Raw genomic sequence first — 26,915 nt, forward strand, 5'->3', positions numbered from 1 at the left:
TGATGTCCTTTATGACTACAATGAACATTACTTTGAACAGCAAATCTGAGGACTTACCTTGTTTGTTTTGGATACCTAAGCTACACAAAATGCAGTACAAACAACGGTACATTGCCGGCTCATCTGCATGTTCTATAAAGGAGTTATCCATTAGAAATGTAAAAATTTTCTGTCCGAAGTGAAAAAGGGTCTTCATAAATACTGTAAAACTATTTACTCGCGAAGTGGTATTAACCATATGTGGATTCCCAAAAATTCTAAGGAACGTCTGGATAATTTCAAATTTCGATCTTTCTCTGAAATTAATTCTATAAAAACTAGATTTTCCAACCCTGTATACCACCATTCCCCATGTGAAATTGAAAAAATCGTCTATTAGGAATCATTTAAATTAATCAATCGTATTTCGTTTCTTGTCATATATATCTATACATACATCTGGAGTGAATTATTTCTAATGATTGGCGTGTCTTTTTTCTAAATAAACAGAGTGCATGTTTCGATTTATTAACAATATTTTATGCGAAACTATTCAGGCGTGAAAATCTTTTAACAAAACTGTGTACGATATATTTTAAACATATGAATACCTAATTCTAGATTTAATAAACAAAGTTAAATGTCTACCATTGGAAAAAATTATGAATATGTATCAGTCGTTCTATTTATCTTTTTTATTTCGAATATCTTTTACACAGTAACGAAATTATGACATTCTTTTCTTAATGAATTGGGTACGTACTTTACTATCATGCAAAATATCAATCTTCATTAAAATGTCTAGATATATTTTTTAACAACCTGTATCAATTTAAATATGCCTTTTCAGCTTGATATTGCAATATATACAAAGTTTTCTCTAGAAAAAAAACCATACAGTAACATATATCAAGACCAGCTGATTTTTACTCAGCGCTGAATAATCTGATCCCATTTTAAGATAAGCCTTCTTATTCCTGAATAGATGTACACAATTTTCTATTTTTGTTTTGAATCAAAAATGAATAAATGCATGTACAAAAAATCGATCACGAATGTTACCTATTCAGTGTATAAGTCAGCATTTACAGTGTGTTCGATTACGGGAACAGCCTATACTATTCACAAGAAAGTCAAAACCTGTTGTAAAATCAATATAAGTTCAAGTTCCCGTTTATTGTTATTCATTAACAGTTATTCGTTATCAAGACCTTATCAGAATAAAACGTTCAATAAGGTATTACTTGTTATGGTTTTTTGGTATATTTTATACATATATTTGAGATAGAGTTTTTTCCCGTGTTGGTTTCTTTTGTCTGCTCTTTTATGTACGTTAAATCTACTGATCGAAATTAAGAAATAGGGGGTTCATATCATAAAAAAAAATAAAAGAAGTTAAACTCCTCAATCTAAATGACATTTATCCCACATCTTTTTTATTCTTGTTTAATATATTGATTTGACAAGTGATGTTTTATGAAAAGATGTTGATGTCACTCAATTGTTTTTGTGTACGGCAGTTTGTTATTTATTTAATGGAAATTATTTAAGAACTTGATGAGTATGAATGTCCTTTTTGTAATTGCTGCCTATCTTTTGATGAAAAGGTTGTTTTTAATGAGTCAAAAATGTTCATTTCAAAATTATTTGACATCCAATTGAATCAAATGAGGCATATCCGAAGTAAAACGAAAATACTATTTCATCGAATTAATTTACCAGAAAAAATATCCTTATTAGTAAAACAAAGTATTGAAGGGTTATATGACATTTGTCTCCTACATGTATGACTACCAAATCATTAGATTCTATTCTACATATGACCATTCGTAGGCGTAAATCAATCTTCAAAACTAAAATACCGGTTATACGTTTACCCTGTCGATGTATCCGATCTAGCAAGTATTTGTGCATAGAAATGTCTCATTTATCTAAAACATGTGTATGTCAATATCTTGGGTATTTGTTTCAACTTTGTTTTGTTGTACATTAGGCCGTTTTTCCCCATTTGAATGGTTTTACATTTTTCATGTCATGACCTTTTGTAGCCGACTATGCGGTATGGGAATTTCTCATTGTTGAAGGCCTTATGGTAGCTAATAATTAATTGTTTTTACTTTATTTGAACACTGATAGATGGTTGTCTCATTGTCAATCCTACCACTTCTCCTTCTTTTTGATATAAACAACACATACAGTGGCGTGTTTCTATTAATGAACAATAATTTGATTCTTGATTTTTCAGTCGTGAAAATATTTAAAAATCTGTGTATAATGTATATTAAACACATAAATACATAATGCCTTATTTTAATTGAAATAATGCACAAGTATTAATTATTTTCCGTTAGAATGTTTTCAGAAAATATTTTTTATATGCATACATAAAGGTAATTGTAAATTCAAAGACTCTACGCAAGAATGAAATTAAGCCAGTTCTTTCTTAACGAGATGAGTACATAATGAAACATAAAAAATCATGAGACTGATTACTTTTTATTTAAATTTAGTATAATCAGATCACTTTAAATGAAAATAAATCTGCCTTTTATCTTAATATTTTTACAATAATTGCAAAGTTTTCTCATGGACAAAGCCCACAACAGAATATATAATGACCAGCTGATTGTCAGCAATGCTGGGCAGTCTGATCCGAGTTCAAAGTAATACATGCCTAAACCTGAAACCTATCTATGCATATGTTATAGTCTTTCTTTTTTTGTTTGGATGGGTTTGAAAGAAAACTTCAAAATTATTTTACTTGATGAAGACTTTTTAGATGAGTGCATTTCATCTGCCTCTCCTTAACTAATGTCCTGTCTCGAACCTTTAGGCTTACTATGCAGTTTTTGTTTGCCTCATTAGTGAAGTCCGCAGTGAGACCTATAGTTACTCACATCCACGTAATGTTGGACAATTGTCTCATTTGCGATCTCCTTATATTGTATAACTTAGTTAATGAAAATCAAAATAAGATGCAGGAATTGTATTTAAATATTTGGAATAGTAAGACGTTTTCATGCATTCTTGATTCAATTGTGGCAAGTTGTTGTAACCTGTTTCTTAACAACAACATTTTACAATGATTATATAAGAGATAAATTTACACTTACACCTTTAACATATTGCAGTGTATTACAAAAGTCGCAGACAAACTCACGAATCATAAAGTATGCTTAGGTATGCTTTATTTGCTACAATCGTAAATATGTGACCTTGACTTATAAATACGTAACCTCTAACAAACCTAAAGATGTGTCAAGTTTACATAAAAAAATCATTGAAATCATTGTATGAAGTTTCAAACACGCAAGGGTCCATGCTAGGTGAACAAAAAATTCCATATCCATATGTTGGGTTTTCATAAAATATTTTACCAGCAGACTAATTTAAAAGTTTTAGGAACTAAGTGCTCTCAACACTGTTAGTACTATTAAACTTGTATACCGAAAAATATCATAGATATGCTTAATGTACCAGTTATTAGTTGAAATTAGTCTTACTTTTGTCGGCCATTTTATGTCTTATTTGGGCTGTGTGAAGTCAGATGTCAGCCATTAAATAGAATATGAAAATTTGCCAGCCAGCATAGACTGGGTGAGGAAGGTTTCCGTCTCCAAATCGTTATAGATCCAATGGCAAACACATAAATGATACACTATTTAGTTTCCTATTTACTTTTTTCTCTACTTACACGACGTATATATTCCCTTATATTCGCCGTCTAGAACATAAATAGCTTCATTATTGAAAATTACCTATTCTTATACACAACACATAAAGTGACGTGTTTCTATTTATAAACGATACTTTATTCGAGACTTTTCAGGCGTTAAAATTTTTACAAAAAACTGTGTACGATGTATTTTAAAATATATATATATAATTCTAGATTTTAAAAACAAAAGTATAGCTCCAGAATTTAAAAATCCTGTAGAAAAATCGGTCGTTAATCTGTTTCATAATGTTCATCGACTATACTTTAATATAGCTATATATATATATTTGAAACGTCAAACAATGTTAATGACAAACATAATTGTCGACTTGTAATTGGATGCACTAGAAATCACGGGAAGACAAATATGATTGAAAGTGTTGCGTCAGCGGAGTCTGTCATTATCACTGGAACCTTCTTTCATCTCAAATATGTATTGATATTAATAGAAAAGGTGTTAACGTTGCAAAAAATTGAAATGTTTTAATTATAAGATATAGAATTTACTGGGAAAAACTATAGATGATAAGGCAAATGTGAAAATTGTGTACTTACCTTGAATTTAAAAACATCTTCAAAAGGGAATTACAGTAATATCAAGCTAAGAAATTTCATTATTGACAAAGCTTGACTCTATTTAGAACAAATGCTCATCTATAATTTATGGAGAAAAATCGATATAAAAGAATCGATAAAGATAAAAGAATTTGTAGCAGTGTAGAAATATGTGGGTCGAAGACCAGTTTCATTTTTTGATGGAACGCACTGTTTATGAAGAGGAAAAGTATTTTTTTTAGGAAAATGTGCATTGAATGTACAATTTTCCTTCATATGTCAGAGTAAGAACAGTTTATTTGGTTGATGTCTAACGAGTCTTAAAGTGGTAATATTTCAGTGTAAAGGTTTATCATAACTTGCTTTGAAAGAAGAAGAAATTGTCATGACGTGACTAGAGATATATGTAGTTTGTATGTATTATGTACTGTTTATTTTTTAAACCTTCTATCACATCCCTTTTTAATCTTCTGAAAAACAAGCTTAGCAGATTTACCACAAACTCAACATCATTGACATTTACGCAGTTGTAGTGAATTGCACTGCATTCTTTTTCCTACAGATAATTGGAGATAAGATGGGTTATGACAAAGGGACAGTTTCATGTGTTTTTAATTATGTGACAGATGCTCGACTTGAAGTAAAGAATAATTTGTTGCATTGACCTACATATGTTCCGTCCATGAATAGAATAAAATGTGCTTCATGTGTTGGTGGTGATAAATCTTACATAGTCTATCCGAATTATTTGCCCTATACATACGTTATTTCCTACCAAATTATCTGACATATATTTCCATGTGCCCCATGGTAGTCCAAATGTTTGTATTATTTTTGCACGCTTCAGTGTGATTATTGGGCAAAAGTTTGACAGTTAATGTTTGATTTTTTTGCCAGATTTATTTTATTGATATTAATCTACGGATTTGTTCGTCAATTCACAATTGTGAAGTGATCGTCAGTTTGCAAAGAATTCCGCTCAAACCGATGCTAAGGGCCGTCTTAAACTTTGCATTGAAGCGAGAGTTTTTTGTTTTTGTTTTTGTTTTTTTGATTTGTGAATAAGGTCTCACTGTAAATTGAGATGAAGAACAGCAATAAAAGCACTGTTATGTTGATTTTTGTGTTCTTGCTGTGCATGTACTAATTTTGTATCATCTTTATTTTGAATTTTCCAAATGTTTGGTGGTGCAATTATTTCACTCATATGACAACTCAGGTATAATCAAAAGACGAAGCATCTGATGTAAACAGATAGGGGTACCATAGCGTAAATTTTCAGGCAGTTTGTGAATATGAAGGTATCTTTATCTGGTATATGCCTTTCCATCCTCATTGTTGAGCTGTGCAGACAACTTGGTGCCCTGTTCATTTTGACCACAAATTTCGGATATTTGAGAGAGTCGATAAGGTATAGGTCCATCCCCAAATAACTGTCACGTTTCTAATTAGAAGAACAAATGAAGAAAAAAACTTGCCATCCTTATTCGTTAACAAACAATGTTTGAATTTTTTAGATTAAAAGAGCATTGGGCTAAAGAGGGATAACTCTAGATAAATCATTAGGACTTTTTCTACCTGTGTCAATCGTGGATATTTTTTGTCTGTCTCATATTTATTAGTATAAAGGAAAGTATTGACGAAACAATTAATGAAACTAATTTACTTGGTACTAGAGGCGATTGGGGGGGGGGGGGGGGGGGGGGGAGGGGGGGGAAGGGGGTGCGGGAGGGAAGGAGAGTTTAGTATTGTATTGGAAAGAGCACAACAAATTTCATCACACTGACTGTGCAAAAAATCTTAGTAGTTTAAATATAAAAATAATAACAATTAACTCCTGACTCTTCTTTTCGTTTATCGATATAAGTTGGCATTACATTGTTATTGTCATACAATGCCTTAGGTATATTGTCATACTAATATACCTTTACCTATGTCTATTATTGATAATTCGAATCACAACTTCAACTTCGTGAACTTCTCTTCATTTGTAACGAAATTCATCACATCAAAAAGCCTTTGGTGTCAAGGGCAAAATGTTATCGTTTGTCCGACGTTAACGATATGACAATAAAAGAAAGTAAAGGAAAAATTCAAAAAAAAAAATGAAATTTTTGTATTACAAAGACAATTTTAGTCTTAAATACATGAATTGTTTTTATAAGTTGTTATTGGCTTTGAAATAACTAGCATTAACCATGGTAACTGCGAGTACTCTCAGATCTGTACTTTATGTCTTTTTGTTGTTAGGAATGTATGAATACCCTGCCACGTCAGGATGTTTTTTGTTAGATGTTTTTCTGCTTTGTACTGATCTAAAGAGTTGAGCCCTTTTCAACTGAATTTCATAGTTTGTACCTATGTTGTGCTGTAACACCACTATCCCAGGTTAGGGGAGGGTTTAGCGCTCACAAACATGTTTAAACCCGCCACATTCTTAATGTACCTGTCCCAAGTCAGGAGCCTGTAGTTCAGTGGTTGTCGGTTGTTCATGTCTCTATTATTTGTTTTTCGCTAATTGTTTTGTTATAAATTATGCCATTAGTTTTCTCAATTGAATTGTTTCATACTTTTCATGTCGGTGCCTTTTGTAGCCAACTATACGGTACGGGTTTTTCTCATTGTTGAAGGCCGTACGATTGCCTATAATTCCTCACATCCTCTTCATTTGAATTTTGGTTGATAGTTGTCTCATTGACAATCATACCACATCTCCTTTTTTTATTGAAATTTTAAACTAAAAAATGAATCAAAGAACGAACACAAAACCCTCAAAGGCAAATAAAGTATGTTAGAGTCTTTTTTACTAAAAGGTAAAAGGTAGAGTTCATTTATCACTTGAACCAGATAATTTGGAACTTGTGATTTTTAGAGGCATAGAAGAACAAATAAAGTTCAGTAACGCAGTGCTTTTCATTTAGGTCCTCTCTATCAAATGCATGTCAGATCATATAACTTTATGTAAGAACTGCTGAAAGCAATGCAAAGAAATCGGTATAGATGATAATATAAATGTAGATTTAACTCTCACTTTCAACTCAAGTCGTCGTCAGTAAATGGGCCATTTATGGAAATAGTATATTTCCTGACACTTTTATTGCACTGAAACAAGTATTATATAGTAAGTGGCAATCTGCCTAAGAATCAGGCAGTGGTGAAACCATGACAAACAAACACCCCCGCTCAAGTTTTCATTAGTTTAAGTTCAAAATGTATAATGGTGCACGAATAAAACATTCGTTTCCTTTTTCCGTTCGGGTATTTCATGACATAATTTGGATGAAATGCACTTGAAATTGAAAATCATGGGGAGCTAAATCCGTAATTTGCAATCATTCTAACCAAAAGCTATCTAGAGATTTCTCTAATTTCCAGACACATAGAAACGAAAGACCTACAATCTCTAATTTAAGATGTCTTCTACATTGTCTGATTCTTACAAAGACTGGCTCTTAACAATCAAAAGGTAATTGTATTGTCCGATGCCATTAGGTAAAATAAAAATTCCAGGAAATTCAATATGAAATAAATGCATAACAAAGATCTTATAGTGATCGTTAATAAATTGAAGTAACACTGTTTAAAAACAAACAAAGAATGGTTACAATTGCATTGGCCTAAAATGTACTATAAAATAGGAAAAAAAGCTACATATTCAAATATGTCTCTGGCAAATGTAACCACCAACCACGCCTCCATTTTCGCACCAGACGGCGTGGAACGTGTATTTTCTACTAGCATAGAAACACATACAATCTTGTGGTGCACTAAGTGATCCATTTGGTTCCCCGTCATCAAATGCAAAGTAAGTCATCCTGACTATATCTCCATTCTTCTTAATTCATCTCCAATCACCACCAGACGTGTATCTGTTGATGTTACGTCCACCAACAAAATAGTGGACACCTTAAAAATAAAAATACATACAACAAAAGTACACTGTACATAATTATGTAATCTATCTTTAACTTACCTAGCCATTTTGATTATGGCGATGTCTGAGCATGAAAACTTTTATACCTGTTAATATATCTTTCAGATAGTTTCCTTTCGGCGAAATAGTAAGTGTTCAGACATTTTGTCAGTAGCACATGTAGTAATATGATGTGTTTAAGGTTAAACACATGTTATAAATAAAAAATGCACATTTAAAAGTTGGTTGAATGCGCATATACATTTGTTTCGAGTCGTTTCTTTATCGCCAAATCTACCACAGTATTTACGGCTTTTTTTACCAGCAGTCACCTGTCTAGTCGTCTATGGAACATAAAATAAAACTCAGTCGAATGGAGTTCGTGTTTCTCAGTTTTTAGTATTCTATATAATTTGTTTTGTGAACATGTCTGTCGTTTCGTCGTCTTTGGTTTATTTTTGCCATTATTTTGTCAGTTTCTCTCGACTTACGAGTGTCTGTGTATGTACCGTCTCTTTTCAGTATGCATTTCATATATTGGTAAAAGTAGAGTACGTATATTCACTTGTTTTAGATTTTTCCATTGCAATATCTTGATTTTGTGGTTTTCCCCCATTGATTAGTAATTTACTGGTATTAACATAATAATGATTACCTGCGTTCATTTTTAAGAGTTCAAACTTCATCAACATGGACTCATTTATGGTTTCAAAGGTCGCCAGGTAGAGACCACGGTGTAAACATTTTGCCTGTAAACAGGAAATCCCAAGGCAATAAATATTTGTAAATGTAATGTTAGTTTCTTTAGAAGATAAAAGATTATGAAAATAAAAATATATATACATATCGTGACAGTCATCCGAGGCAAATTAGTTAAGCTTATAAATAGTAATTTTGAACTATTTATAATAATAAATAAACACATGTAGAATATCAATGCATCATGTAAAACAACGAAAAGCTTTTTTAAAAGAGAGACGAAAGATCCCAAAGACTCATTCAAACTCATAAGTCGAAAATAAACTGGCAACACCATGGCAAAAAAAAAAGACGAAAAAGAAAAACAACAGTATACAAAACACAATCTAGAAAACTAAAGACAAACCGGTAGTGATCTCAGGTGCTCCGGAAGGGTAAACAGATTCTGCTTCACACGTGGCACCGGTCGTGTTGCAAAAAGGAGATTGTGAACGAGTTTTTAAAAACTGTGAGATACAGGTAAGTTGTTATATTAAAAAAAAAAACCTTAATGCACCGACTTTCAGCACATTCACATTTCAATCCTATTTCAATATTTTGACTCATTTTCTGTTTAAAAAGTGTATTATATAACAGAAATTAAATCTTAATGTATGTAACGTCGCTATAGTTTACAACTAAAAAGTAGACAATCGGAATTTCGAGTAGAGATGAAGGAGGTAAACGTATTTATAGTTCGTGATAAGTCTATCAGGAACTGTGAGTAAGCTTCAAGTATATCTATTTTTGATTTCATTTGATGGTAGAAAAAGGGTTATTGATTACTTTACAGCCTGTTAGACGATGCAGACAGATAGGGTAACACATTTTCGTAAAGAGCAGTAGAATTTCTTAAGCTAATGCCATTTCTGTTATTATTTTTTGCCTGACCTGTACTGTATGTAGCCCGTTCCAAGTCAGAAATAGCTTAGTAGTTTTTATGTAATTTTTTTATTTATGGATGAGTTAAATTCAGTTCTACTTCAAACATATTTTAAACTTGCCAATTTGAAAACATACAAATATTTTGTTGATTACCGTATGCTGACCAGTAAATGTAGTTTTTTATGATTGTAATATGATGATAATAACTTACAAAAGCAGCATCACCGGAAACAGTATCGTTTATTATAAGGAAACATCCTTCGCCTATTCGACGGTAAGGGAAACTACATTGATCTGCTAATATAAAATATTATACCAAATAGACTGTAACTGCATTTGTCAATCCATTCAGATAAAAATTTGAAATAAAACTAGCGGGTTTCCATAAATGCAATATTGAGTGAGGCGAGGTGCGTCGCCATGGGAAGCATATTCTGCTTTGCTACTAGCATGCTTTCAATTCCAAATAGATGTCAGATATGTAGTGTATTGGTCTAATGCATACTTGGCTTTTACATGTTTTGGTTTGAGAGTTACTAGTTAAGGTAAATCAAGAACAGCGCCTCGGACGCACAGCAAGAATAAGGTGTTATTTTCATTCATATTTACAAGTTTGATAAAGCACAGAACGGAGAAAACACGTTGAATCTTTGACAGGGTGAAGATATATTAAGTAATTTTTGACTAAGATAAACTGTTATTAAAATGAATTGATAGTTTTATTAAAACATACCGGACTACAAACAATAGAGCAGACAACAGCCGAAGGCCACCAATGGGTCTTCAACAAAGCGAGAAAATCCCGCACCCGGAGGTGGTCCTCGGCTGGCCCCTAAATAAAATTGTGTACAAGTTCAGTGAACATGGACGTCATACTAAACTTCAAAACATATAAATGAACTAAAATTAAAAAAACATACAAGACTAACAAAGGCCAGAGGCTCCTAACTTGGGACAGGCGCCCCAAAAACTAAGAAATGCTTTTATTATCAACGTTTGTATAGTTTTGCCTGAAGATAAATAACAAGAATCCTCAGACAAACTTTTCCTTTTAATTATCTTTCACAAAAAAATAGACACCTGCATATAAGGCGACATAGAGACCAACGTATGTTTGTTGTTCATTTGTTTGTCTGTTGTTTTATTATTATGTTTGAGTATCTAATAAAGCATTTAACCATCTGATCAAATTATAAATTACACGCTCAAGCCTTTTACATATGCGCCCAATATTTCTCACCAAAACAAATTTCAAAATATGTAATCTTTGTCATATTTTTTTTTCATTTATGTAAAAAAGAACCAAAATTTAAGCTGCTTTTCAAATGTAAAATCGCCGAAAATATTCACATAATATTCGTTATAGACCGTACGGTTTAAAATTTGCACCTACTTGTAAATTATCTTTACGCATAAATCGACTGATTTTGAAATACTCATTTTCAGGCCACAAAAATTACTCTAAACACACCTCCATCTATATATGTACATTTATAGGGTAATATATACAGATTGATACATGGCCTTTTCCATATCGACCAGATGTCATCCCGAGACCCCAATATCATCCCGTCCGTAAGTCTGTGTGTGGCAGATATTAGTTGTAAACAGACGACGCCAGAAATACCGAAAGTAGCCTACGCGAGAGACACTGTAACTGGTTATTTGAACGAAAGGCCCTGATAGGGTTTATCAGCCTGGGTGTGAAATTATGGCTAGTTTACTTCCGCTTGTTTCACATATGCAAAAACTATCATATTAATGCTAAATATATGATAAATACTTTGTCAGCAATTTGTTAATTTTCCCTTTGATCTTACTGCCTAATACTTTTCTATATCATGGACAGAAACTGATACTCGAAAATATTAGGCAATGACGTCACGTAACAGTACAGCAACATCACGCGGTTATGTCCATCCGCACCAATTTATCAATGGAATACATTCATACATCCGTTCTCATTGCGTAAAATTATTTTGACTTACTTTTTCAAAACAAAAATGCCATTATTCTATATGCGTTCACTTTACCTGTAGGTGCACTTTTGACTATTAAAAGACACGAAGCGAAAAATACAACAAATATCATTGCAGTTCTCTACCAGTTATATCCCCTGAAAAATAGTAGTAAAATTTATAATTGCCTCGTTAGAAATGTCTTCAAAAACAAATAACATATAATCATTTGGAAACAAATGCATATTACCAGTTGGAAAAAAAAACAAAAACAAAAAAACGTCATTTGCAAAACAAAGCTTTCATTATCATTTGGAAACAAAACACACATCATCATTAGGAAATAAATGTAAAAAAACAGGGTAATCACCAAAAAATATTTTAAAATATGTAAACCTATAGTACAAGCTGCAGTGCAAATGAGAAATGAAGAAACATTAAACAAAAAAATATATATCCATATTACTGTTTGTTGTATATTGTTTGCTTCTTGAACAATGATGCTGTTTTCGTTAAAAATACAATTTTTGTCTCGACTTTTTGAAATCGCGATCGCGTGATCTTACCTGAAGCTGCTGGTAATTGTCGTCTTAAATTGTAAGTACACAATATTTAAACAGCGTTATTCCCTCGCATACGCAATTTTTTTTACAAGGAAGGTCAGATAAACAGGATACCAAAGACATCCTTTAACATAATGTACTTTTCATTTATTGCGTATAAATTACTAAAGGAGTCAACACCTTATTAAGTGTTAGTTCATTAATTTCAATGGGCTTGGATACGTATATGCTATTTGAAACTAAATACCATTGTTACTGTTTCGCACAACTAAAGAGTCTTTATTTTAAAATTATAAATAACTGGTATTTTCTCTATTTTATCCTGTCGATGTACTCGAGTTCAATCCGTTTGGAGATCATGCTTATCTTATGAAATACCTTCAGTCTTTTCAAGTTGATTTGTGTTTCCAAAATATTTGCGTTTCATTACCGAAAGAAACCAACCCAGATATTAAAGACTGTTCTAACTTAGTTTTAATTAGATATAAAAGATCCATAATAGTAAATAATAGTCATAAAACATACTGTGTTGCATGGTCCAGATTACAACTACAGCATACATGAAATTTTGAAAATTAACCCCCTAAAAATCTGTGTTTCTACTTTCGGATTTATTTTTAACTCTATATTTTAAAAGATCAAAAATATATTTGAAAATGTGGTCATGCTTAAAACTTCATTATATTCTAAATATAATTAATAAATAACAATGGAGCATTAGATTCATGTGACAGTAGTTTACAGATGGTAAATCTAGTATATCGATTAAGAAGAGACAAATCAAGGTAACAAACGGAAACTGAGGGAATCGTTAGCGTCTCCTGCTTTGTATGCGTCATCCGCCATGTGAGTTCAACTCGGTCAACATGTAACAATCAGAAATAAAACAAAATCGACAAATTTCAGATCAGACGACTAAACAGGTATTAAAAGATGTAAGACTGCGAAAACATGTCGATAGTGAGTTTTGACACCGACACATCGTATCGGTCAACCAATTCGTAAAGATGACCGTAAAACTTATATATTTAAAAAGGGTATTAGAGATTTAAAAATACAATGAGCAAATATCGATTCAGTACTTAGATTTACGGGTTGGCTTCCCTTTGTCTTCAAGTTTGAAATAGTTTATTGATTTACAATTACTTTGGCCTCGAGAATTACTGAAAGTGGCGTCTGGAACAGTTAAACTGGTATCGTTAATACTATAAAATCCTATTTTTTATCGTAAATGTTTGATAAAATCGTGCTGTATGTAACTGTCATCAAATATATCAGGTTTTTAATTCAATAAGATTGTCGCCCGTTTGTTCTAAACAAGACTCATCAGAGGGGATAAAAACTAAAACATGCCGAACGTTTGTGCCAAATACGATTACATGTAGGACTTTTATGAAACTTAGGCAAATTTACAGAAAATGATGGTAGCAACTATATTTCATTTTAACACAGAAAAATGACTACCAAGCTGATGATACCTTCGATAACTAAACATCCTAGAGCAGTGGTAACGACCAATGCAATGGTCGTAAAAACGCCTCAAAGATACCAGAGTTAGACAATGTTGCGTCCATTTGCAAAAATTCGACCTATCTAAACGTTATATTTTGACTTTTCATCAAACATTCAATATGTTGTGGCTTTTAACGGTTTTTGCATCAATGTTCCCTGATGTAAATTATAACGACGTGATCATGGAAATAGGTAGCATTATGCCGGGCATTGTAGTCCAATAACATGGAAATATGTAACGTAATGCCGGGTAGCGTAGTCCGTAAACAAAGAAATAGGTAGGGTAATGCCGGTTGGCGTAGTCAAAACCTGTTATTTTAACTGCATTAAGCTAACAATTGTCTTTAACATAGTTTTCAAGACGAGTCAATAAACAAATTGAAAGATAACTATGGCGTAATACTTACCTGATAATTTTTGTTCGAATGCTATGCTATAAAGAGTCAAAACCTATTATTTAAACTGCTTTAAGATAATCATTGTCTTGATTTTAATTTTCAAGACGACACCATGAACAATGTGAGATGGCTTTGACGTCATACATACCTTGTAATTTGTGCGAGTGAAAGAAAACAAAAAGAAAAAAAAAGAAACCGGCGAATGAAAGACAATATAGGTGGTGTTGAAATGTATAGTAAGAGCAGATCAGCAAACATACTACTTGCATAACTCGTATATAGCATGTTCCATTAATGCTATGCTTGGGGCGCTAAAAATAATTAGGAATATAAGAGTTTTAGTTTTGTAGATGATTCATACTGTGTTGCATATTTCGAAGTTAAGCTTCAAAATACATGATATATGCAGTCATTTATATCAATTTAAAAACTTTTTTTTAACAATATCCAATTGTCACAGTACTTAAAACATCATTATTTATATTTACTGTTAAATTATAGCAAGGGGACATCACAAACATAACAATAAGACATATAGAAAACGCTAATAATTTAAAAGAAAAAGACAACGAGACAAGACGTGAATGTTTCCTCTACTATTATGACATTATTCTTTTCACATTATATATTAGAGATATAAATATGAGAAATAGATTTAATGTTTAAAGTTATCAAAATATTGTATAGCACCTGAACACATTTATAGGAAAGTTATATTTAACACCAACAGTTTCCCTTAATATTATTTACAAAGTTAATAAGATTAATAATTGTCCGTCAAATCGGAATTTTTGACTTATTGATGCAGGCTACAAATAAACTGTATTATTTCATTTTTGGAGGTAAAAAGTCAGCTTTAACTCTGAACTTTCTTCAATATAGTTTTAATGTTTTGTTTATTCATGTCTTTTGTTGTCAGATAAAAAGTTAAGTGCTTATCTCGTATTAATTTTATTATTCCATTATACGTTTAAGGAACTTTTGCATGTTTTGGTCAATTAATTGCGATAAAAAAGGGTCAGTGTTTAGAACTTATAAAATTTTGGTATCCAAACGAGAAGAGGAAGATAACAAAGGGATACTCAAACTCATAAGTCTAGATAAACTAACAATGCCATGGCAAAAAAACACACAAAAGAACCAAAGACAAACAGCAGTATACAAAACAAAACATAAAACCCATTTAAATAGTGGGAAAGGTAAAACGGGATTTTTTCATGTCTTTTAAAATAAAGGGTATGGTTTGGTCACATTTAAATGTGTTCGTTAGTTTCTGTACTGGCATGGAAATACAAATACGGATATTGTTTGAAATTTGCTGTTATAGAACTTTGGAAATCATTTTAGATTAAGAAAAATATCTCCCTCATGCACAGCTGATTCCTTTTCAGAATTTCGCTTTCCGTTGGGTCGTTTTGTTTGATAAGAGCTTCAATGTTTGTATAAGGTTGCGGATTATATATGTATTAAGCTACCAGCATCACTGACTAGACATTCATAATCGAAATGTGCATCTGGTACAGTAAAATTGGTACTATTATTGTTATATTGTGATTTGGTGTTTATGGCAGTTCATTAATAAATTGCCTACATGTGAACACATATATAGACTTATCGCACCGCGGGTAAATTATCACGTTTTGATTGGTTTAAAGCCGTCAATTGGTGACCCCCTATGGATCCGTAGGGGGTTAGTAAATTTCATAGGGGGTTCATGACGTCACGTCTACTGTTCATGGTGACGTCATCTATTAATGTTGTTGTGTTTCATTGTTTATTTTTTAACAAAAAGCAGCAGAAAAAGTCCAGCGTGCGATAAATTCGTTATACGGTTAACTACTGACCCCCTGATTGACTGAATACAATCCATAGGGGATTCGGCCTCTGGCCTCACCCCCTATGGATTTTACTAACCCTCTATGGATCCGTAGGGGGTCAGTAGCGAACCATATAACTTATATTCTGAATGACGTTTGTGTTGTTTGTGATATCTCTTACGTTAACCCATATTGCATTCATTCCAACACACAGCACCAAGATCTCGAAGTTTAACGCGGGTGCTTTGCGAGATAAGCTTTTACACTCAAATAGTTGCACTTGTACACATATTAGTTTAGTGAGTCTACATTATTTTTACGGATTCTACATAAATGATAGTGTAATAGTAAATAGGCCTCTTTTCCGAACACGTTTTTTTCATAGGATCTTTAACTATAGGCAACTTACCAAGATCTAAGTCGGCCTTTTTTAAAGAGTATACAGGATCTGCTAGGAACATCATTTGGCGTATATTATTTCATAAGCTTTAAGGGTGCCACATGTGCAGCAGGATCTGCTTACCCTTCCGGAGCACCTGAGATCACCCCCAGTTTTTGGTGGGGTTCATGTTGCTTAGTCATTAGTTTTCTATGTTGTATCATCTGTACTATTATTTGTCTGTTTGTCTTTTTATTTTTGGCCATGGCGTTGTCAGTTTGTTTTCAATCTATGAGTGTGACTGTCCCTCTGGTATCTTTCGTCCCTCTTTAATTATTTTGATTTGTTTTCTTTCTCAATTGATGAGATTTGAATATAGGTAAACTATTGTTTCCTGTATCTATAAACTTTTAGTTCACTGTATTTGCAAAATTATATTCACTATCACATCATTCGATGCTTTTTATTCCTTTTTGTTAAAGAATAACTTCAATATCAATTCCCTACTTTATTTGTCTCTGAAAATCTATGATTCAAGCGTCACTGATGAGTCATATTTAGATAAAACGTGTGGTGTCTGGCGTAAAATATCATAAGCCTGGTATCTTTGATGGGTGTTTTTTAATAGTGAATACCATCAACTAGGAGATGAAATAACATTTACTGAATATTGATATTATTGAAATATTATTTAGCAAAATATATATTAATAAAATACAATTAGTAGCTTTTAAATAGCGCAATGACAAATTCCATTATAATTGCGGATCCACAATTTCAAATGATAAAAGAATAAAAACGATAAAAAGCGGAACTTTACTAAATAAGGTGGCTACATTATTTGAAGTCCAAAACCCATTAGAAACTTTGAAGAGCTGATATAACCGAAAATTACCAAAAAGTATAGCTAGCGAAAACCCGGACAGAACTCAGAGCTACATGTATTGATGATGGAAATATATTCCTTAATTTAAGATATACTAAACTGGATTTTTTCAAAGACTTATAAGACAACATTCTATTTAACTATATTTCCCAGGAATTTATATACTAGTATATATACATTTTGTTTTAATCTAACTGCTTGAAAGGCATTCATCTTTTCAACTAATACAGGATTCGATCTTATTTGTTATTTTTCACAAATGTATCCTCCATAAAGGTTGCTGTGATCACAATGAATATCATTGAAGTTATACTCCGGAGACCAGAATGACAAACAGTCCTGCGGGTCTTGAGAACTTCCATTTGGCTGGCTTTTTGGAAAAAGGAAATACGTAATGTTGGACCTCTCTCCGTTTTTGAACCACTTCCAATCACCTCCAGCAATGTTTCTGTTCATCTTACGACCACCAATGTAGTAGAGTAGACCTGTTGTATTTGAATAAAATATATACTTCGAATTATGTTCTGTTCTTTGAAAACTAGTCTAAATATACAGAAAAATGACAACAAAGGAACAACATGAAGAAAACACAAGAAAAGCCAATCAGAAATGTTTTAAAATAAGCACAAATACGGAGTATGAATTACAAAATAAACCTTTGACTGAACGAATCCTGTTTTCAATCGCTGAATGACTAAATTGGGCATTCGGTTTTATCACACAATTTGTCTTATATCTGCATACATTCAATCTGCACTGATCAGTCTTATCTGGACGATTCATGCATCCGGCGTTCAACATTATATGTTAGGTATCATTGATGAGTTTATTATATACTTAGTAGTAAATACAGATAAATTGTATGTGTACTACGGTCAACGACAATCGTGCTGTATCAGCCATCCGTGATGATATCGATATCAGTCACGGTTGCAAAGGCTCTATCACACCTTTATTCTGTATGACGTCACGTTATCAATATCAGTCACTGTTGCAAAGGCTTTATCAAACCCGTAATCTGTATAACGTCATGTCACATAAAAACATCTACTTGAGGTATATAATAAAAAGTGTATACGATATGACTTTTTCAATATCACACACCGTATCAACCCTCAACAAATATAATCCCTCGATCAGAGCTTTTGGGATTATATTGGTTGCTCAGGTTGTTACGGATGTGATAGTGAAAAAGCCATTTGATATTCTCTATTAATGAACTGAAATGCAGTACTTAGTTTATAAAATATCAACTATTCTTTCCAATGTGAATTATGTTATGTACAAGTGTAGCTTTGTACAACTGTGCATATCATCGACAACCAAATCCTTTATCAGGAATGTCAATAGCTGTTATTTACTCAATATGAGCATGCCGTGTGATGCTTACGACTGCCATGGACTGTACTGTAAAGTAAAACTTACCGCTTACGGTCCATAATTCTCACTGTAGTGTTTTGTAAACTTTATTGTAATGTCATATTTCCTTTTGGCCATTCTATTGTCTATTCTGTTCGGCAAATGGTTTTTAATTGTCCCAACTAAATCTTTTGTCATATTGTTAACTTCCCGAAAAAAGGAAACCTCGTATTTTCATGAACAGTGTGTAACACGTGATCACTTATGGACTGCAAAAACTGTCAAGGTCACATACAACAGTGAACATTCCACCTCAGAAAATTTTACCTTAGGTGAATTTGTGTTTTTTGTTTAGGTCGTTTTTTGTTTATATTTCTCCTAACGTTGCAGTGTCTTTAGGCATATCTCCGGCTTTCAAATGTTAAGGCTTTGGTGTTCATGATGAATGTTAATCGAGAAAAGCTCCTCAGACGCACGAAATTTACAAAAAGTTATTTTATAAAATGTATTCCACTGTCACGGAAAATCATCGTTTTAGTTTAAAATTACACAAGATCAACCAATGTTACGAACAAAAACCAAATAAAAAAATGAAAATAAATTTAGATTAATATTTTGAATGTCTCTGATGAAGTAGTTTACTGTTTTATATCTTTACCTGTTTTTCCGACTAACAGTTCGTATTTCATCCTCATGGCTTCTTCTAAGGTTCCAAAATTGGCAAGATATGCTCCGCGATCAGCACATAGTACCTTGAAAAAGAAAAAAATATCTTAAAAATGATAATTAGTTAGAAAATGCCCATACTACTACTAATAATAATAATGATCAGAAGAAAAATGAAAATAATAATATTCTAATGATTTTTCTAAAAAAAAAATATTGATAATTAAATCTAACAAAAACTCCACAAAGATACCAGGCTATATATTTAAGTTCACCATACGTCTCGATTTATATATCAAGTGCACATAAAAATCAATAAATAGACGATGATCTTGGTCTCATACATTTATCTATTTATAAATGGAAGTTGATAATGATCAAACTAGAACTTTATCTATAATCTACTACTATCTACAAATGAATGTATATAAAACTATTTGTTAACGTACATATGCAGCAGCATCTCCAGTCACCTTTTTCGTTACTTATAAAGTAACAACATTTACCAATTCGCTAAAATGGAGCCGTGCAATAATCACCTTCAATATTAAAAATTAAATTGTGAAAGAAGAAAAGTATGACCATTAATATGAGGATATCAAAATTATCATGTGGAATTGTATACTTGCTTCATGGTGAGGGATTGGTTTGACACAACAGATATCGTTTTCATGACCTCCAGCATCTACTTCAAGCATTCTTAGTCGAGGATATGGGTCGTTAAATCAAAAGGATGTTACCAAGGTTTAGTGTAAATACAAATGTTGCGATGCAGAGTTCATTGAATAAATTACTGACATGATTTATAACATACATTTCTTAAATTCTCTGTTGATAATTTACGGAAATTTTAAAGAACTAAGGTTCCGACTACCTATTCAAAATCTTAAAATAGTTGATTTATGATTTAAACTAAATAAAAGACAAAGCAAGATTCATGAATATGTACTGATGAATTTAGACGTTATGTCGATTTGATAGTTACCAAACTATATGAAAACTTTCTATTTTATAAGCAATTTACAAATCGCCACGAGTCTAAAGAAGAGATTATTAAAATCAACATGTTTAAATTAATATTGTTTTCAAAATCACAATCATGTCAATTTTTCTTCCCATGTGATTATTTGGACTAGAATTTTAACTGGATTTTGTATACATCTTCAACAGTACAACCGTGTCACTTTTAGGTGAATAGATGTGGAGCAGGATCTGCTTACCCTTCCAGAGCACCTGAGATCACCCCCAGTTTTTGGTGGGATTCGTGTTGCTTAGTCTTTAGTTTTCTATGTTGTGTCTTGTGTACTATTATTTGTCTGTTTGTCTTTTTATTTTTTAGCCATGGCGTTATCGGTTTGTTTTCGATCTATGAGTTTGACTGTCCCTCTGGTATTTTTCGCCCTTGTTTTATCTTACTGTCAATACCTTTCTAAATTTTTGATTCCCAATGCTCTGCTCTTGTACCTCATATTTTATTTGGCCTTTATAACCTTTCTGATTCCAGTATCACTTAGTAGTCTTTTGTAGACGAAACGCATGTCGGGCGTACACAATTTAAATCCTGGTATCTATGATGAGTTAATCTGACATTGCCTGTAGGGGAACATAAGACTGGATCTATGATGAGTTTATCTGACATTACCTGTAGATCCACTCATTCGAACATTACCTGTAGTTGAACATAAGACTGATCTATGATGAGTTTATCTGACATTACCTGTAGATCCACTCATTTCAACTTTACCTGTAGGTGTACACAAGACTGTATCTGTGATGAGGTTATCCGACATTAACTGTAGGTGAAGAGTTTATCTGACATTAACTGTAGGTTCACTCATTTGAACATTACCTGTAGGTGTACATAAGACTGTATCTGTGATGAGGTTATCTGACATTAACTGTAGGTTCACTTATCCGAACATTACCTGTAGGTGTACATAAAACTGTATCTATGATGAGCTTATCTGACATTAACTGTAGATCCACTCATTCTTACATTACCTGTAGGTGTACATAAGACTGTATCTGTGATGAGCTTATCTGACATTAACTGTAGGTTCACTCAATTCGAACATTACCTGTAGGTGTACATAAGACTGTGTCTATGATTAGCTTATCTGACATTAACTGTAGGTTCACTCATTCGAGCATTACATGTAGGTGTAAATAAGACTGTATCTGTGATGAGCTTATCTGACATTAACTGTAGGTTCACTCATTCGAACATTACCCGTAGGTGTACATAAGACTGTATCTATGATGAGCTTATCTGACATTAACTTAGGTTCACTAATTCGAACATTACATGTAGGTGTACATAAGACTGTATCTAAGATATCTGACATGTTGTTCCTTTCTTTTCCTCTTATAGTTTATGTGTTTCCCTCGGTTCTGGCTTGTGACCCGGATTTGTTTTCGCTTAATCGATTAATGACTATTGAACAGCGGTATACTTCTGTTGCCTTTATTTATTAACTGTAGGTTCACACATTCGAATATTACCTGTAGGTGTACATTAGACTGTATCTGTGATGAGCTTATCTGACATTAACAGTAGGTTTACTCATTCGAACATTACCTGTAGGTGTACTTAAGACTGTATATGTGATGAGCTTATCTGACATTAACTGTAGGTTCAATCAATCGAACATTACCTGTAGATGTACATAAGACTGTATCTGTGATTAGTTTATCTGACATTAGCTGTAGGTTCACTAATTCGAACATTACCTGTTGGTGTACATACGACTGTATCTATGATAAGTGTATCTGACATATGACCGCGATGACATTATCTGTAGGTGTACATATGACTGATGACACTACCTGTAGGTGTACATATGACTGATGACACTACCTTGATGTGTTCATATGACCGCAATGACATTACCTGTAGATGTACTTATGACTGATGACATTACGTGTATGTGAACATATGACCAATAACATTACCTGAAGTTGACATATAACTGATGACATTACCTGTAGGTGTCCATATGACCGATGACATTACATATTGGTGTGAATATGACCGATGATTTTACCTTTACGTGTACATATGACCAAAGGCATTACATGTTTGTGTACATATGTCTGATGACATTACCTGTGGGTGTACAAATGACTGATAACACACACGTAGCAAATAGTACGTATAATCTCATTTTATTCTGTAACGTGTGTTTGACCTGAAAAAAAAAATTTCGTATTAAATCGTTATGAATATCTTTGAAAGTCGCATCTTGATATAATAATATCAATTTATTAGAATGTTAATAAATAAACACATGCGATAAATTGCAGTTGAAATCTAAAGGATTTGAAATGGCATTGAACACAGAATTCTAAATTCTAAAATAGTGTTAACACTTTACGAAAGATAAGGTTTTTTTTTTTGCGTTTCATCGCCATAAGACTTATCAACGACATTCAATTAAAAATGTTGAGGCCAAATCAGTAACGAAAAAACTATAAAACAAACCTACTCCAAAGACATTTTAAAAGGGGAAGTCCATAAAAACTGACAAAATCAAACTTTATCAATGAACAGAACGAGTGAAAAACAGCTGTCATATTCCTGACTTGGTACAGGCATTTTCCGAAAAAAAATGGTGAATTAAACCTGGTTTTACAGCTAGCTAAACCTCCTACTTGTATGGCGGTTGCTTCTATTTCCGTTATATTGACAAAATAAGGTAAGCAACCCGATAAGAAATAATAGGTAAATGTGGCAATAATTGGGACCCCGCAGCCAAATTTGTGTAAACATATATCACAAATGACTACAAAATTCAAATAAAAAAAAAACATGCAAATAAATCTGACAAAGACACCAACAAAAAAGTTTTTGTAGTTGATAGTATATCGACAATGACGCCGATATACAGTTGTTGTAGATGTGAGTACATACCGTATATAGCACACACCTTCTTGATAAATCAAATTAAATTAAATCAAAAATACAAGAGAAGTTGAATAGCAGTGCAAAAATAAGTAAAGAAAAGTTGTGCAGAATAGAAATAAGTCTCTCTCTCTCTCTCTCTCTCTCTCTCTCTCTCTCTCTCTCTCTCTCTCAGAGAGAGTCTTACCTCAACCATGTCAATCTGATGTGGCTGCTTGTAGGCTGAATATATCAAATAACACAATTTATACTATCTTTTATCTCATACGCAGTTGATGTTACAAGGAAGGTCAGACAAACAGGATACCATAGACATCCTTGTAAATATTGTAAAACGTGTTTTACTTTACATCATACAAAATCAGCTTTTTATTTTTGCGTTAAAAAAATACCCTATATATATTTCGTAAATAGACGTCAGTTAGAATATCTTGGATTTCAATAAAGAATATTTTTCACGACCGTAAACGACTCACTATTCTTTAACATGTTGCTTCAATTATGATACAATCAAATATTATAACTTTGAATGAAGCGAAATAATGTATTTGTGATGCATTAAATGCATACGATGCATACGAACTTATTAGTATGATTACTTGAACAAAATTGAGTTAAATGCAACTTTAAAAATGAGATTATTTCTATGGCAAAAAAGTACAGTCACGATGATAACACGAGAAAGAAGGACACAACGTTATTTTCGTATATATAGAAACTATATTTCATAACAAATAAAATAAATTCCAACAAACTTGGGTTTTTTTATTCGATTAAACTCAGAAAAAAATTTGTGCGTGTGTTAGTTGAATTGCTGTCGAAATAGTTTATCTTAAACACTTTCAAATATATGTACTTAATAATATATCGAATAGCAACATCAATCATTTGTCATTTAGAGTTGTCCTTCTTTGCCTACTAGTTTGAACAACAGCCTCCATCTACAGTTATATTTTATCATGTAAACTCACTTAATGCTATACGAATTTATGATTTATAGACAAAAATGTACAACGTCAATTATGTATATACTTTTCTTTACAACTATTCATTAAACAAAAATTAGAAGTTTGATATATTATATGATGCAAGCTCGCTTTAATTTTTTTAAATTATCACACCGTCCTTCTTTCTTTGTGACCCTCCTTTGGTCTCGTATTAGCTTACTCACCTTAATTGGGGGAGATGTTGGTTAGACCTTCCAAGGTTTTAAAGGCTTAAAATTGACAGTTGCTGCTTCTCCGTGGAACACACGGAATTAAGAAGAACAAGGAGTCTTGATTCGGAAAAAGATAATGTGTGCGGAATAGTTGACATGTCTGCCTGCAAACTGTCCCCTTGTAAACTTGAACATTTGAAATACGATCTAGCGTTTCGTCCAGCTTACATGGAACCTATTTTACCGAGAGTTCAGAGTGGTAAAGTTGGCTCATTCATTCGTAAAACATCATCTGTTGTTAACCGTTATTTTATAACTGATTCTAAGATGACGATGAATAGGTTCAAATTTTGTCATCACAACTCCGTCCTCATTTCCTCGAATGTGACACCATGCATGAGTATTATCGAGTTTGTTCTTACATGAGGAACCTGACGGTTGCCACATGTGGAACAGGCTCTTCTTGCACCTTTAGAGCCCCTGAGGTCACCCTCGGTTTTTTTGTGGGGTTTGTGTAGTTCAGTCCTCAGTTATCTATATGTCGTGTTAAGTATACTTTTGTTTTCCTTTTGGTCGTGGAATCATCAGGTTGTATTCGCCCGATGAGTTACAATGTGCCTTTGGTATTTTTCGTCTCTCTAGATCTTCAACGTCATTTGGTCCTTGTTATAGAGTTATCGCATTGACAATCATGCAGCACCTTCTTTTTCTATATATAAATCATGCTGTCCATACAAATACTGTTATATATTGCAATATGGTCTAACTGTCAACTACAAAATACTATAGAATCTAGACAATACCGTTGTGTATCAAGGTATATGTTAGAAAATACGTGAAATGACGCATGTATATGGTAAATGATACAAGTAAACTTTGTAAAAAAAAAGAAAATCTGTCCCGCCAAACAAGTATACCAAAATACTGTACTTCAAGGCAAATTAAAAATGGGAAGTAAATAAATGACAAAAGCAAAGGCTATCAATCAACGGATCACGTGAAAACAACTACCATATTCCTGACTTGGTTCAGACATTTTCTGAAGAAAATGGTCGGTTAAACCTGGTTTTATAGCTAGCTAAACCTCCTCCTCAAGCCAGAATATGAAGCAGCTCATATACGATAAATAGTCTCAAGTAATGAAAAAAGTACGAGCATACACCTCAAACACGGTGATATTTTGTACGTTAACATTAGTACATATAAACAATTAGATTGTTCGACTATTTTTAAGTACCTTAGTCATGTTACGTTGTAAAAGTAAGGATTGATTTAATCTAATTTCAAATAACATAACATACTGAAAGACTCTAACAATATAAACCTTTGTCATGTTATCAAAATGACTAGAATATACAAGTTGAAAGATTATCCTGAAGGAACATGGTACACTGTTTTTTAAAACAAAATGCCATTTGATAAATGATTAGATTCTATTCAATAGTAGCATTGAATAAGAGAAAAAATCATTCCACGAGATAATATGTAGTTTTTTTTCTTTTTGAACTAGTAAATATGTTGATCTAGAGATAACATTTTGTAATCGAAACTGACACTGATGTATAGTTCATCGCATAAGTCATCTATTTTGTTCAATAAAATACATATTAAACCGTTCTCTGTGAAATTGCTAACAAATTAAGTTTTCACCTAGAATTGATTATAGATGCTTTATTGCTTGAAATCTTATACAACCGTAAAATTAAGTGGAATAACCGAATAAGCAAAATAAAACGTATTTTATACTAAATTGGATCAATGTCATGGCCAAGGAAGTGAGAATTGAATCGAAGAGAAAACATAATTCATTTCTTAACATCTTTTCTTTCATATAGAATATTTGGCATTACGATAAATGGTTTACGAAATCAAGGTATATTTATAGATTTTCATATTTGAAAAAAAGATATCTCTTACCAAAACATTTTGTTAAATATAGCATTTAAGATTAACTACACAATTTTGTGTCTTTTTGTGTCCCTTCTTTGTCATATAGCTCAATACGATTCTTCGTATTTATATGTCCTGGGTTTTTAGAATTTAGGTTTGAACGTTTGAATAAGGTGATTCCGGAAATGTTAGCACTACGGAAACATTCGCCAAGATACAAGGTGAAAAGTTGGTTCACAAGACGTGCGTTTCGTTTGCCATGACATATCTTAATTCCAACACATATTAAAAAGTGTGATAGATTACCTTAGCTTATTTGATACCACTGTTTTGGAATATTGGGTGTTCAATGCTCTTCAACTTCGTACTTTATGTGGACTTTTTAAACTCTTTTGACTCTCGCGTCACTGATGAGTATTTAAGACGAAAAGCGCTCCATGTGTATGCAATTTTAATTCTGGTATATATGATAATATACATATAGAAATAGCTTATGATATATTTCACGCAATCAAGTCAATGTCAGACGTAAACAGATTAGTTATGGTTAAAAGTAATGTGTTTTTGAAATACTATCTGCGTTATCCGATGGAGGTTAAATGATTGTAATTGTGATGTCTCAACGCTAGGACAAACCAT

At 32.5% G+C, this 26,915-nt stretch overlaps 1 protein-coding gene and 1 long non-coding RNA gene across 4 annotated transcripts; both read right to left on the minus strand.

Annotated features, from left to right (window-relative positions):
• Window positions 1–7,793: 7,793 nt before the first annotated feature.
• LOC127718509 (uncharacterized) lies at window positions 7,794–12,376 on the minus strand. The gene is made up of 5 exons (XR_007989864.1): window positions 12,313–12,376; window positions 11,822–11,904; window positions 10,000–10,085; window positions 8,821–8,914; window positions 7,794–8,158 (listed from the first exon to the last, which is right to left on the minus strand). It is a non-coding gene; the product is annotated as an uncharacterized LOC127718509 (long non-coding RNA).
• A 4,643-nt stretch (window positions 12,377–17,019) lies between these two features.
• On the minus strand, window positions 17,020–23,493 carry LOC127718508 (uncharacterized). 3 transcript variants are annotated; one of them, XR_007989862.1, is made up of 5 exons: window positions 23,415–23,485; window positions 22,433–22,514; window positions 19,776–19,865; window positions 19,319–19,412; window positions 17,020–17,786 (listed from the first exon to the last, which is right to left on the minus strand). XR_007989862.1 is itself a non-coding variant. In XM_052224562.1 (3 exons), exons 1-3 carry the CDS (start codon window positions 23,421–23,423, stop codon window positions 17,548–17,550), a joined length of 342 nt encoding a protein of 113 aa, XP_052080522.1. In that variant the 5' UTR covers window positions 23,424–23,493; the 3' UTR covers window positions 17,538–17,547. The 3 variants fall into 3 exon arrangements, 1 of the variants encoding a protein (XP_052080522.1); XR_007989863.1 differs by lacking the exon at window positions 19,776–19,865 and having other exon boundaries at window positions 17,538–17,786; window positions 23,415–23,486; XM_052224562.1 differs by lacking the exons at window positions 19,776–19,865; window positions 22,433–22,514 and having other exon boundaries at window positions 17,538–17,786; window positions 23,415–23,493.
• Window positions 23,494–26,915: the final 3,422 nt, after the last annotated feature.

The sequence above is a fragment of the Mytilus californianus genome, unplaced genomic scaffold (genome assembly GCF_021869535.1).
Source record: "Mytilus californianus isolate M0D057914Y unplaced genomic scaffold, xbMytCali1.0.p SCAF_10, whole genome shotgun sequence".
NCBI lineage: Eukaryota > Metazoa > Mollusca > Bivalvia > Mytilida > Mytilidae > Mytilus > Mytilus californianus.

What these genes read in the sequence shown, in the direction of transcription:
- LOC127718508 (XM_052224562.1), bottom strand. An exon ending in ACTGTTAGTCGGAAAAACAG is followed by an intron (nt 17,787 to 19,318) that starts GTAAAGATATAA and finishes CAAATACAACAG; the next exon opens with GTCTACTCTACTACATTGGT.